At 35.8% G+C, this 14,053-nt stretch overlaps 1 protein-coding gene across 1 annotated transcript in view; it reads left to right on the top strand.

Moving 5' to 3' along the window:
• Positions 1–14,053, top strand: part of LOC131076481 (uncharacterized) — a 126,896-nt gene that overhangs the window by 56,817 nt on the left and 56,026 nt on the right. The window contains exons 6-8 of the mRNA XM_058013691.2: positions 7,564–7,613; positions 7,823–7,973; positions 8,091–8,147. Of these exons, the coding sequence (XP_057869674.2) occupies positions 7,564–7,613; positions 7,823–7,973; positions 8,091–8,147 (258 nt within the window). The remainder of the gene's footprint in view (positions 1–7,563; positions 7,614–7,822; positions 7,974–8,090; positions 8,148–14,053) is intronic.

Raw genomic sequence — 14,053 nt, 5'->3', positions numbered from 1 at the left:
AGCTTGGTGATCGACTTAAAATGTGAATGGTGTCACCAACAGGTAATGTTTGAACTTTTGTATAGAGTACACCATCCCTAGTGCTTTCATCTCGGTCGTACTGAAATTCTTCTCTACCTTTGACAACAGTCGACTAGCAAAGAATAGTGGGTGATCCAATCTTTGGGGTCCCACTTGTGCAAGTGTGGCTCTGATTGCATAATTTGATGCATCTACATGTACGTGGAATCCTTTACTCCAGTCGGGGTATTCTTGGATCGGTGCACTAATTAACCTTGTCTTTAGTTCATTGAAAGCTTTCTCTTGGTCGTTAGTCCACATAAATGGTTGCCCTTTTCTTGTCAGCATGTCCAATGGATAGGAGATCTAAGCAAAGTTTTTAATAAATCTTCTATAATATTGACATGCCCAAGAATTGATTTCACCCCTATGATGTTCTTCGGTGCCTCCATCTGCATGATCACCTCTATTTTTTCGAGGTCAATCTTTAGTCCTACTTTGCAAACTATGTGGCCTAGTAATTTACCTTGAGGTACCATGAATCTGCACTCCTTCGGATTCAATGCTAATCGTTCTCTTCTACACCTCTTGCATTCCCTAAGTGCTCTTAGGTGGATCTCTCAACTATTGTAGGTTGACCAAAAATCCAAAATTGCTTTAAGATTCCCCACTTACATTTTGTTGAAGATGTGTAGGATACTTCTCTAGAAGGTCAATGAAGCGTTGCATAGACCAAATGGCATCTGGTTGTACATATGTACTTCATCCTTTGCACTTCTTCGGATTCAATGCTAAATTGCTAATTGTGCTCTTCTACACCTCTCCATGCATTCCCTGAGTGCTCTTAGGTGGATCTCTCGACCATTGTAGGTTGACCAATTATCCCAAATTGCTTTAAAAGTCCCCACTAACATGTTGAAGATGTGTAGGATACTTCTCTAGAAGGTTGATGAAGCATTGCATAGACCAAACGACATTTGGTTGTACACATGTACTCCATCCTCAACTAAAAATTTCATCTTCAACTCATCTTCTTTGGCAATGCTTATTTGATTGTATCCTGAGAAACTTGAGAGTCTACCCTGAGAATCTTCTCTAGAAGGTTGTCGGAGTGTTGCATAGACCAAATGGCAGCTAGTTGTATGCATATACTCCATCCTCAACTACAAATGTTACCTTCAACTAATCTTCTTCAGCGATGCTTATTTTATTATACCCTAAGAATCTATCATTGAACGAGCACATCTCGTGACCAACTTCTTCTCGGATTGTGTCGGTGAAGGGAATTGGAAACGGGTCCTTGATAGTCATTACATTCAGGCTTCTAAAGTCCATGCATATTTGGATTTGTTCCAACTCCTTCAGAGAGATCACAATCGGAGAGGTCTATTCGCTCGTCTCCACATTAAAGATTATGCTTGCCTCTTAACATCTTTCCTATTTCATCTTGTACTTTGGCAGCATAGTTTTTATTCATCCTACAGGGTTGTTTTGTTTATTAGTTGTGCTCTTGGCACTAGAGGGATTCTATGCACACAAAATTTTGCTGTATACCTTTAAGATCTTTGTATGTCCAAGTGAAAGTGTCTTTGTACTCCATGAAAATGTTAAATGTTGTTGCCTTCAACAATGGATCCCAATCATCACCGACCATGATCATTCTTGGGTTATCTTCATCACATAATTTCACATTCTTCATTCTCGGCTCCTCCTACTTTATTATTTTATCTTGCTCAAAATTGTGAGTTGATGTGTCATCCACTCTTGCCATTCCCTCCTTGTATTCTTCATACTCTGGAGGAAATGTCTGACTTGTAGTTCTATCTTCTTCCTCAATCTCTTTAATTTGTAACATGTTGCACTTGGGGTGGAACACCCTATAGTCTTCCATTTGCTAATGTAATAGACCGTTGAGAGAACTTGTCTCATCCTCAAAGCAATTCTTGAGGTCAAGCACCCCTTCATCATTCGATTCCTTAAATTTTTCTTCCTTGACACTTTTGATTCTTCTCCTTCCAACTTTGACTCAAAGGATGCCAGTTCTTAGTTTACCGCTTGATTTTTTAGGTCAATGACATACTTCTTGTTGCTTTCGATTGAAAGTGTGTTCCATTTCCAATTGTGAACTGCTTTCACTGCAATCAACCATCCTCTCCCTAGCAATGCGTCGTATGCCTTCTTCTGCAATGGGATGATGACAAAGTTCAACAAGAATTGTTGTCTTGATTGTCACCTTCTTCGCCATTAGTGTACCTAATGGCTTGATACCATGTTGGTCAATGCCTACTAGGTGAAATTTTGGTGGCCAGAGGGTTGGTTTCTCAAGGCACTTCCATGTATCTTTTGGCAGTACATTTACTCCCGAACCTCCATCAACGATGGTGTTTGTTAGGTTCTTCCCCATGGTTTCTATCTAAACGACTGTCGGCTTTTGCCTTATGTTTATTGTGAACAGCATTGGATCAATGACTTGTTCACATTTAGGTGATGGTTTGTCATGTTCTTACTTGGACCTTCCTTTTGCCGAGTTTGGTTGTCACCAACTATTTTTGTGATTGCCACTCTCATTTGTGACATGTTTTGTAGGAGGTCTGTCACCTTGATAGCTACAGTTGTTCGCAGCATCTTTCGTATGATGTTCTTTTTCGACTTTGACTGCAACTACGTACTTGCTACTTCATTGGAGGTTCTCCTTTCCTTGGCCATCACCTATTCTACTTCAGCTTTGGCCTCTCGAAGTCTTTCCTTCTCCATGCAATGGTTTGGATACTTTGCCTTCTTCGTATGTGATTTGGTAATTGCGAAAACATCCTCGTCTTGCTCCTCCACATCCAATTGTTGATACCCTTTTGTTTCAAGCAGTCAGTGTCTTCATGATCGCTTGGTCTGTACCAGTTGCATAACATTCCTCCTTTGTTATGGTCACTCTAGCATTCTCTGGCAAAGTGCTCTCATTCGCTACATTTTTGGCATTGGATCATCGTTCTTCCTTTAGAATCGTATTGGATTGGGCTTCTTAGCCCACTATCATTGTATGGATTGTTATTTCTTCTTTTGTTGGGGTACTCGCTAGGAGTGCATTATTATTATTTTGTGGCTTAGGAGGTGTGGTTGGAGGGGTTGATTGTTCCCCTTGGGTGAAGAGCACTTGTGCTTCTTGCTTTTAAATTGTATGGGCATTCCTTGATGGAATGTCCTATGACTTGACAGATGTCACAAAATAATTTTTCAAACAATTAGTTTTGGTGTGACCTTCTACTTTACAATTGATGCACCATAGTTATTTAGTTTCAACTTTCTTTTAAATTTTTTTCTTGACTTTCAATTCTTTATCATCCACATCATATCTCATCATAGGGCTTGGACTATTTTTGATTATTTGTCATTGCTACCTTGAGTGCTGTCATCATCGTCTGTTTTCATCTTCCCTCAGGAGGATGTTTTATTTTCACTCTCAATGTCCATCGTTCAATTGTAAGCACTCGCATATGAGAATGGAGGCAATACTTTCTTCTTCTTGCGTAGGGAGGGGATCAGTCTCCTGATGAACCATTGCTTCTTTAGTCCATCAACCGACTGGTTCTCCAACTTTACCGGCAACTCCTTGAGCCTATGATTATAAGCTCATACCTTCTCATTTTTCTCTTGCTTAGTGTTGCAGGTCTATCCCACGATCTCATTGTCATCTCTCAATAGTTAGAACTCTGCCTCAAAATCCTTCTTCAGTGCGTCTCAAAAGGCTATAGATTCTTTGTCAAGTTTTTTGAACCAGTTGATGGATATATTTCGTAGTATCGCTATAAACGCTCTCAGCTAATAGTTTTTATCTTCCAGGCTGCTCACTATCCAAATGCTTTCGCATGTCTTGCAGTGCCTCATAGGATCTTTGTGTTTTATCTTTGTTTGGTTGCACATGGATTAATTCCTTGGAGTACATCTCCTACTAGTGTTGCATTCTTCCTCTTCCCGCTGGTTCCTTTCCTCCTACCGTTGCAATATTTGTAGCCTTCATTGTTCTCGATCCCTCTCTTCCCAAAGGTCTTGAAGGACGATGAAGTGATGTACACTCAACCTTGGCAGTCTCTGAAACTGACGATCCACTTCTTCATTGACGATGAGATTATCTAAGATGGCGTCTTGAGGGACCTCCTTGATGAGAGCTTCCCTCTGAATGTACTCTTGTAATGAGATATCGCAGAGATTTATCAAGCCTTGTGTCAGTTGATCCTTTCGTTCTTCATTGGCTTGTACTAGTTCATCAATAGGCTATCCCATTAGGTTGCCATCATTCTCATCCGTGAGTTATGTTATGCCAAAGTTCGATTCGGCAACAGCACCAAATGTTTATTCACCTATTCTACTTTAACAAGTTTATAGAGTAAACAAAAATATAGAGTTATAGAACATAGGAAAATAAATAACTTGCAACATATTCAAAAAGATGTAGCTTTATTATCAATTCTCAGATATGCAATAAGTACAGAATATTATCAAAGTGGTCCTCGACTATGATACACATATATGGTAGACAAATGTTGGTTAAGGCTACCAATTGTTGGTAACTACTAACCGACAACTAAAATTTGGTCGGGGGACTAACACACCTAAATACAAAACATAATTATTTATTACATAGTCAACTATAACTTACTTACTTTATTCTTTGTCAACTACAATAGGTAGACAGGTGGTGGTATTTTCATTTTTTAGTCTAAATATGCTAGGAGTTTGCTAGACAAGTTTAGAATGACAGATCACGAAATCTCGTCTACACCTATCGAGAAAGGGCTGAAGCTTTCAACCAAAACAAACTAAAAGGTAATCAATGAGTCAGCATTTAGACAACTAGTGGGCAGGTTTATCTATTTTACAATATCTAGACTTGACTTGAGCTATGTTGTGAGTTACATTTCGAGATTCATGACAACTCCTAAGGTAGAACATTGGGTTGCAATGAAGAGGGTATTGAGATATGTTTTCACAGATTTAGATTGAGCAGGTTTTGTTGATGACAAGATGTCCACTTCTAGATATGTTTTCAATCTTGGTATGGGTGTAGTCACATGGACCAATAATAAGTAGCAAATAGTAGCTCTTTCCTTGATAGAAGAAGTAGAGTATCGGGAAATAATCAAAGTAGCATGTGAAGCAATATGGCTTTGAAGGATGCTTTTAGACATGCAAATGTCTCAAGTAGGGCCTTTGCCCATGTTTTGTGATAATCAAGTGATGCTAAAGCTGGCCAAGAATCCAGTTTTCAGGGAGCATCGAAACATGTGGAGATTCATTGTCATTTCATATGTCAACTTGTAGAAGTTGTACGTTCCAATTGAGGACTAGACTGCATACATTCTTACCAATTCCTCAAGTTCTAACAAATTTGCAAAATTTTGGGATAAGCTTGGTGTAGTTAACAGATTGACCATTAAAAGAGGGTGTAATGATACTTTTCTTCTAGAGTTAACTAGGTATGGAATCAATACAATGGTTAATACTAGAGTTAACATAATTTGTAATATATAACATTATCCAAAATAGACATTAACAATTTGTACCATAATATGATAATTTAATGGACTTTGAAGGAAATATCTAATATTATAAATTGAATAACACAAACACATAAATCAATCATATTATCATCAAAACATATATGAACATCTCAATATATTCTATCATTAAGGTTATCCAATACTTGTCTATATCTTGAGCACTTGGAAAGGTCATTCTCACTCTAAGAAGACTTTAGTGGTCTTGGCCCTCATAGCTATGATACATCTAGGAGGAACAAAGTGCGCTATGTTGCTCTACACAAGTGTTGGTTCTATAGGAATAATGCTCAACACAAATGCAAATACCTTAGCCCTGGCTATGACAGTCTTGAGTGCACATTGTACCCTAGGTTGGACACACACTGTGTACACGTTTCTCCAAGTGTCCATAGCCCACCAAGCCACCTTCTTCTTCTTCCTTGGGTGATCTCCATGCCCCCTTCTAAGTCTCACATAAATGCTTTATGTAACCTTTCAAGGGGTGGTTTCCAAACCATCACACCCTTTCGAAAAGGTTTCCTTTTAATTATTATTTAAATAAATAATTCTTCCTCCACTTTTATAAGAGTTTTTATAAATATTCTTTTATAATCTCTCTTTTAACCAAAGGGTCATAATATCCTTTATTTGTATTCCCCTTTTATTTTCAAAGGGTTATTTTATAACTTTATCTTCTCTTGGGGAAAAATCACATAACAGAGGGTATTAAAATAATATTGTAATAGTTAATTTATTATGGTTAATTAAGTTGTTAGGATAGACTTTAGGAATATTTTTTTATTCTTTTAGTTGTCATTTGCTTTCTTAGTTGTTGATCTTATCCTTATAGGATAAATCATTTGTAACTCTTATTTAAGGAGACTTTCACTCCTTTGTTAATATCGAATATCTTGGTAATTATTCTCTATGTCATTACTTTCCATAGTAAGCCTCAATGGAATGCATGCCACATAAATAATACACTTCACTTTGGATTAAATAAGTTCCTTTTTTACTGATAAAAAAATAACTCCTTTAATCCAAAGTATTGACCAGCTACCTAAAAATACATCTAACCAACCTTCACCAAATGTCAATTTTCATTGTTTGAGTGTAACAAACCTGCACATGCAGAATGCTCAGAAAACAATTCAACTTCAAGTAGTCATAAATTTCTTATTCAATGTTCATCTGAAATGCTTGATCAACGAGCCTAATTTGATGGACATGTGTAACATAGATAAAGATGCCATTTATTGCATTATTTATGCTCTCCTATTTGAAGGATTTCCGAGGAAGCCAAATGATTTCCAGATTGATTGTAGTTGACTCATAATCCAAGGATTGGTAATGACTACCAAGGTGGGTTGTAGTTCTTTATTTGGACTTTTCCTGTCATTAAGAATCAGCTTGCAACTACAAAAACAAATTCAGAGGTTTTATTATCAGGTACAATAAGGTATAGCATGAAAACTAACACAATGGAAAATTTCATTTTCTAGAGGGAAAGTTACAGCATATGCAAAATGCAACATTGCAAAAGCAACAGTGAGCATGCTCATGAATGAAATTTCTATTGTTTCCCAGCTACAACAGTTGAAAGGACAAATTTTAAAAGTATTTGATCTCAAAAGTTGTTGATTCTATTTAATCATCCTAAAACTATGATGAGTGCAGGCATGGTTCTCATTTCATCTTGTGAATGGCAATTGTTATGTTTATATTTAAATACTGTTTTCTAACACTCCAAATCGATGACTGCTTTTTGCCATTGTAATGAGTGATCAATATGTCTCCCCTTGATTTAATATTTGTGTTTTTTACGATTTCTTTTGTTTTAGTCTCTTCATTGCTTCCTTAGTTTTATTTGTTAATTTTCAAATTATACTCTTTGTTTTTTATTATTTAAATCTCACATGGAAACTTAAGTTACTGGCTTCAACAGTGTAGTTTCCAACTCTGAGTAGGAAATAGTTTATGTTCTGCTTACAAACTTATTTAATGAAATTCTTGAATGTGTTTTGATTCTTAGGTGAACAATGCTGGCTTGATGGAGCATAAACGTTTAACAACTATTGATGGGTCTGTGAGAATCCATTCAGCCATTAAATTTAAGCTATATTACTGTCATATTTTTTATATCCAGGTTGTTTAAGAGAAAATGGCTGTATATCAAGAAGGCACTTTTCTGTGCACTGAACATTTTCTTAGAAGCATCATCAAACACTAAATACAATTATTTTGCATCAAAGATATGACCATACCTATAAGGTAAAACTTATTGCTTGCAGGTTCGAGCTAAACTTTGCAGTAAATATAGCAGGAACTTTTACAGTCACCGAACTGCTTTTACCATCATTAGATAAGACTGCACCAGATGCACGTGTAATTACTGTTTCTTCTGGTGGAATGTACAGTGCTCCTTTGACTAGTGACTTGCAGGTAATATTTTTAATGTCTGTGCCTCATCTCAATCAAGTATTATTTAATGCTTTGCAACATATATTTCTGAACAATTAATGATTGATCTAAAAGTCTGTCTCTTAACATCAATTACAGTTCAGTGAAGGTAATTTTGATGGAACAATACAGTATGCTCGCAACAAGAGATTGCAGGTAAATATTTTCCTTCATCTTTGCACATTATTAAATAAAATTGCACGATTTCTAAATACAAATACTAATCAAATCTGTGCAATTTTAGAAGAATTTATTTTAATACAATAATGATAGTTAACAAATAAGAATATTTTGTATTTATCTATATACAGAAGAATGTTTTTAAACAACTCCATATGCTTTTGTGCTTGCTAGCACAGCTTCCATTCTTGTCAGTAGATGTAAATATGATTTGCATGCCAACATGAACAAATAAGTACGGGAAAATTAAATATATAAGCAAAAGTGGTAGTGGTAATTAGCTTTCCTTATATTACATTGAAAGTATAACGTGCATGATCTTAACCAGTTTATCTACTGTAATATATTTTTTTTATGAAAAAATTGAATGGGAATGGAAAGTAAACTCATTTTTACGACTGCCATATTTTTGTATCTTTCTCGAGTTGTTGCTTCTAATACAAGTTTCTTTAAAGAATCAATGGAGTGTTCACTGGACTAGAATGGAGCAGGATGCTCAAATAAATCTTTACTGCTAAAATGGTTTATACCAGCGCCCTTGATCTATTTCAATTGCATGAGAAAAATCATATCCTTTGAACCTAAATATGCATATATTGTATAACATTGTCTGTCCTGGAGTTCTAAGCCATAGCTATTGACACGAATCACAAAATTTGTTCAAGGTTAGTTACCCCACACAGCATGTGTGTTATAAAAAGACTCTTTAAGATATGCTAGATGGTTAGTTAGAGATAAAATACATCCCTACAGACATGATATGCAACAAAACAAATACTTGAAGATATGCTAGATGCTTAGTATAAAGTATAAACATAGTCATACAGTTTTTCCATAAATAGAAAGATTTTAATCATCTCAATTCTAGACCAACCCTTACTATGGGCTTAGATGCATGACTACCAGCACATCTGTTGGCCTTAAAGGAACCTCTAGGGCATTTGTTGAACAAAGAAACATATTGCATCCCAGTTTTACCTATTTCAAGTAATTGAAGTATATATTCTGTGCAAATGTTTTACATAAAACATAAAATAAAGTCTCACAGAAACACACTCAAACAGGCTCATAAGATTGTAAACACTTCCTAAACACAATGCAGCAAAGCAGAGGCATCTGTTTTACTAACACAGTAGAACATATTTAGTGTAAATAACTTGTTATGAAGTTATGAACTAAGATATTAACCTTGTGAGCCTCAGGCCTCAACACACAAGGAGACCGATAATTTTCAAGGAGCAGAACCTTGTCTTGATTACGTCCTCAGAAAAAATGATGAATTAATGTGATATCCATCTTTTCCCAGCTGCACTCCCTTGAAATATTGAAATTCTAAAATTAAGATTTTTGAGATAATTTATCAGCTTCTGGATCCTTTCCATTTGCAAATTGAATGTCTGCTTGAATTGCTTTTAAATGATGTTTGTCATGTTAAGATTTAAATATTTTGTCAATAAAATAAATAATTAAGACATGTTAATTGACTATACAGTAAACATAATTAATACCAGCAGAATAAATACAGATTGGTGAAATGATTTGCTTCAAGTGGTTCCCAGGATTTGAGCTCCTGTAATTTGTTGTCACGTTTTCCTCAATAATAATGTTTTGTGTGTTTATTTACCTTTTAAATTTCAATTTGTCATTTTCCATGTATGGTCCCTTGAAAACCTCCCGCTCTTGCAGTATCTATCTCTCTTGCTTTCATGTCTGTTCTTGTGTTTTTTGTCTTCAGTCTAATCTCACTATTCTCCTCCATTTAATTAAATCTCCAGTCTATGTATTCCCTTGTACTTAAAGGAATCCCTCTCATAGACAAGAATGGGAAAGTATCTGTCCTGAGATTCTTGAATAACAATGTCTATTCTTGAGCTTGAGCAAGTCTTTTTGTCCTTGCTGCATTTTATAATAATTGTTTAGGACTGACCATCTTGCTCCACCTATGGTAATATCTATTGTATCAGATTGTAAATACTTGGCCATAATTATATGCATTTCAATCCTTTTCTTTTAAGGATTCTAAGTTGTGTTTCTGTTCTCACCAAGTGCCAAGTTCTGATTTTTGTTATTACTCATTATTTCCAAATTGGTTTCCTTTATTTTGGTATCTTCGACTGTGGCATTCATACATTCACCGTTTCATGAGTTTTTATTCCTCAGCATACTTTTCTTCTAGGACGGTGGTCCACATATCTGGACCCTGATCTTAATCTTCTTTTTAATTTGTTGTATTTAAAACCAGATATATGTTGGGAATGTAATGAATGTGATTTGAGCATTGTATTTGAGTATTCTTTGTGATGTATAATGCTTAGTTGTGCATGGGTTGCAGTTTCATACTTTAAAGCATACTATTCCACTATACCCTGCATTAATTCTGAAGTTTATTGAGACAATAGAGTAGTCTTGTAGCTGGTTCATATTTATGGGCAACGGTCCACATAATTTTGGCTACATAAACAAGATCTTTACATTACTCTGTCCGTCAAATTTTCACAGAACCCCGCTCCAAGATATTGCCATTACAAACACATTATGGAGATCACATACTTCCATTCCATATTAAGAAGCCAATCTCTTCAGATGGCTCTTCAAAAATTTCTGTCATCATAGTTAAATGAGTCTTTGAGTGTAATGTCTCCATTTTTATGCCATCTTGTCCTACAAGTGTTGACCAATTTTCAGCTATGCTACTTTGAGTATCCAGGACAGGAGGATGTGTTTCCAAGTCCCTAATTTTTTGGACCCATTTTTGGGGACGGCCAAGAGATGGAAAGGGGATGGCTATATAAAAAATATTGAAATTTTAAAATATAGAGAAAAAATTTAAATATTCATATGATAACATGGATAAAGCATGCATATATACATTATAGAACTTTAATATATAACATTTATGTTAAATTGAGAGTTCACATGAGAGTCAAAGTCAAACAAATAAACAAATGTGATAATATGTCAAAACTTAATTCAAATTTCTCTCATAATTCATTGTCAATATGCATCAGCATGTGATATTAAAGAATAGTATACAGGTTACAACAATATGCCCAAAGGCTACAAGATTCACTTTCAATTAAAATATGAAAATACAAAAAAAAAAGCACTACTGCCCCTAATCTGCATCTCTCAACACTTAGTCAAAATCAGATAAAACCCTTGTAATGTAGTAATACTAATTTTTGTGTGGGCCTCTGATAAATCTTATGATTTGAGAAACTTTACACACTTATGAATTTTAGGTCCTGTCAGATCTACTACAGCATTTGATAAAACTTGCAGTTATTAAGTTTTGTTACTCATCCAGTTTCTGATGGCATTTTGTGCCCTGTTGTTTTTGATTAAATTTTGTGCCCTATTGTTTTTTATTAAGGTTCAAACAGGTTTTGAAGGGACCCGAAACCCTTTTAACATTAAGCTGCCAAAGAGATAAAAACTAGTAAACCGGCAGCAAACCAACAGCAAAAGATCAGACAAAAAACACAGAACAGCAAAATACTAGAACAACCTAGTTCAAATTTTTAAGAGCCTCGGTGGCTTCAGCTTCCAATTGAGACATGCTTAAGTCGATTTTCCTCAGGGCAATTTTGTGCCCTGTTGTTTCTTCATATGACACAAATTGATATTGCAGTTCCTTCCTAATGCTTCTTAGTGATAATAGTCACAAACACATTTGATGATTGGTAGCATTATAGAACTCTGCAAGTCTATCATGTCTGCAATTGAACAACCTTAGGAAATATGCAATTTCCTTAATTTGTGCAAGTTGAGATGATGAAGAAACCCTACTGAAATAAATGTTGATCAGCAGTAAAAGTAGCAGCAGCAAACTTAGGAAACTATATCAATCAAAGTATCCAACTATGAACAGAAAATCCAACAATCAACAATGCTGATATGAATTTAGGAACCTTTGAATGCTGAAAATAATCAACTATGATAGTGTTCATATACGTTTTATCATTCACCGAACATTAGAATAAAATGTCAAGGACACTCTACCCTCTCTTGAACAAAATCACTACGTGTGCCAAGATTGCAAAGAAAGACCACACGGCGACTCTCAAGGTTTATATGTGCAAACGAGCGACTTTATGCTGGATAGCTTCCTTGGTTATGTATGCTGAAATACAAGGGGGACTTACGCTCAACTGATCATGATCACAATTTAGGACTTAGATGAATATAACAATGAATGCTCTCTCTCTTTTTTTTTTTTTTAGTTTTGGAATTCAAAAAAGGGATAAAAGATGAGGGTTCAGAAGTTCTATGCTACTCCTAAGAACTCGGGAGACGGTAGAGATTAGGTGAAGCCAATAAACAATACTCTGCTTCGCCACACTAAGGATAACTAGACAAAGTAAGTGCAATCTTCTAAGGTTATGCTTGAGATTTTGAGACTACGAATGATACCATCCAAGGAACAATATTCATCCAAAGTAGAAGTTAAGCATCCATGATATAAGCTCAGGCTAACTTTGCACATTGAATAAAAATCATCTATTCAAACAAAGTATGAGCAATAGTTTCACCAATCTATACTTATCAAATCCTTCATTCATTTAACAACTTCGAAAGCAAATTTACTCTAAATAAAACTATTCTATGTTGAAGAAAGATATGTAACCATGCAACCATATGATAATAATAAGGCTTCAAAGCAAACTACAAATGAACTTGTATTATCAAAATAGCTCTAAGCAACAATTTCATAAATCTCTCCACAACAAAATGAAATGAGAGAATGAGAGTTTATATAGAGCTCTAAAAAATGAATGAAAGGTTGAGATTGATCTAAGATCAATGACTGAGATTAAGACAACAAAACCCTAATTAGGGTTTCCCAAAATAACATCAGAGATAAATGCATGCTAGACAAGTGGTGTGAAGAGCTATCTTCTAGGAGGGCGCATCCTTATCCTCTTGAGTGGCAATATGTTCAATGAATCTGGACACAATTTGGCCGACCTCTTCCATCGTGACATGTGGCAGCATATTGGTCTTGTATTCCCATTCATCCAAGTCATTTGCACAAGCGGCAAATGCAATCTCCTATTCCAACTCTTGTTTTTGGAAGGCATCCCAGATGGACAAGAAATTCGCTGTCTCAGTCAAATTCTGCTTCAGGACTGGTCCAGTGATGGCAAAGAAAATTTCTTGAGTTTTGAGTTTGAGATTTTCCTATCGCATATCACTTTCTCGGATGGTCTCCTTTTGAAGTAAATTGGCAGTTACAAGGAGAATCTTGCTTTGTATTTCTTTAATCTGCTCTTTGGCCTTAACAATATCAGCCTTCACTCTCTCCAGGACCTCGCTCCGTGCAACCAATGTCCAATGCCATGCATTGAAATCATATGCAGCTCCCACTGCAATTATCTTTCCATCAATCAATTCTTGTTTAGGAATCCCTTTCAACACTCTAAGGCATGGGATAATTATGTCCTGAACATCCTGAAGGTCAGCCCATGCTTCTGCCTTTCTCGCCATTCTGGAGAGTAAAGAGGAGGTTTGCCCATATGTCAACATCAATCTATCCACAAATGTGGCTGCATCTTCTCTTTTGCTTGCCATCCATTCTTTAGTCTCTCTTGTCGTCACCTTTTCTTATTCAAAATTTTCAATTGCTTCCTGAGAGGAATACAAAAGTGGAGGAGCTACTAGATTGGCTTGGTCAAGCGGCTTGGTCAAGCACTGAATGTATTCCTTCAGGCGCTCAACTTCCTTCTTGTATTCTCTCTTCTTTCCTACCTCTTTGTCTAGTCTTGCCTTCATGGAAGCAACTGAATTGTCTAAGTCTTCCATCTCTTGACCTTTTGTAGTTGGTCTGATGAGTAATATCTTCTTTTGACTTGTTCACTTTTGGTACAACAATCTGAACTGTA

The sequence above is a fragment of the Cryptomeria japonica genome, chromosome 5, assembly GCF_030272615.1.
Source record: "Cryptomeria japonica chromosome 5, Sugi_1.0, whole genome shotgun sequence".
Lineage (NCBI taxonomy): Eukaryota > Viridiplantae > Streptophyta > Pinopsida > Cupressales > Cupressaceae > Cryptomeria > Cryptomeria japonica.
The sequence above is the reverse complement of the archived record's forward strand: the minus strand, read 5'-3'. Positions and strand labels throughout refer to the sequence as shown.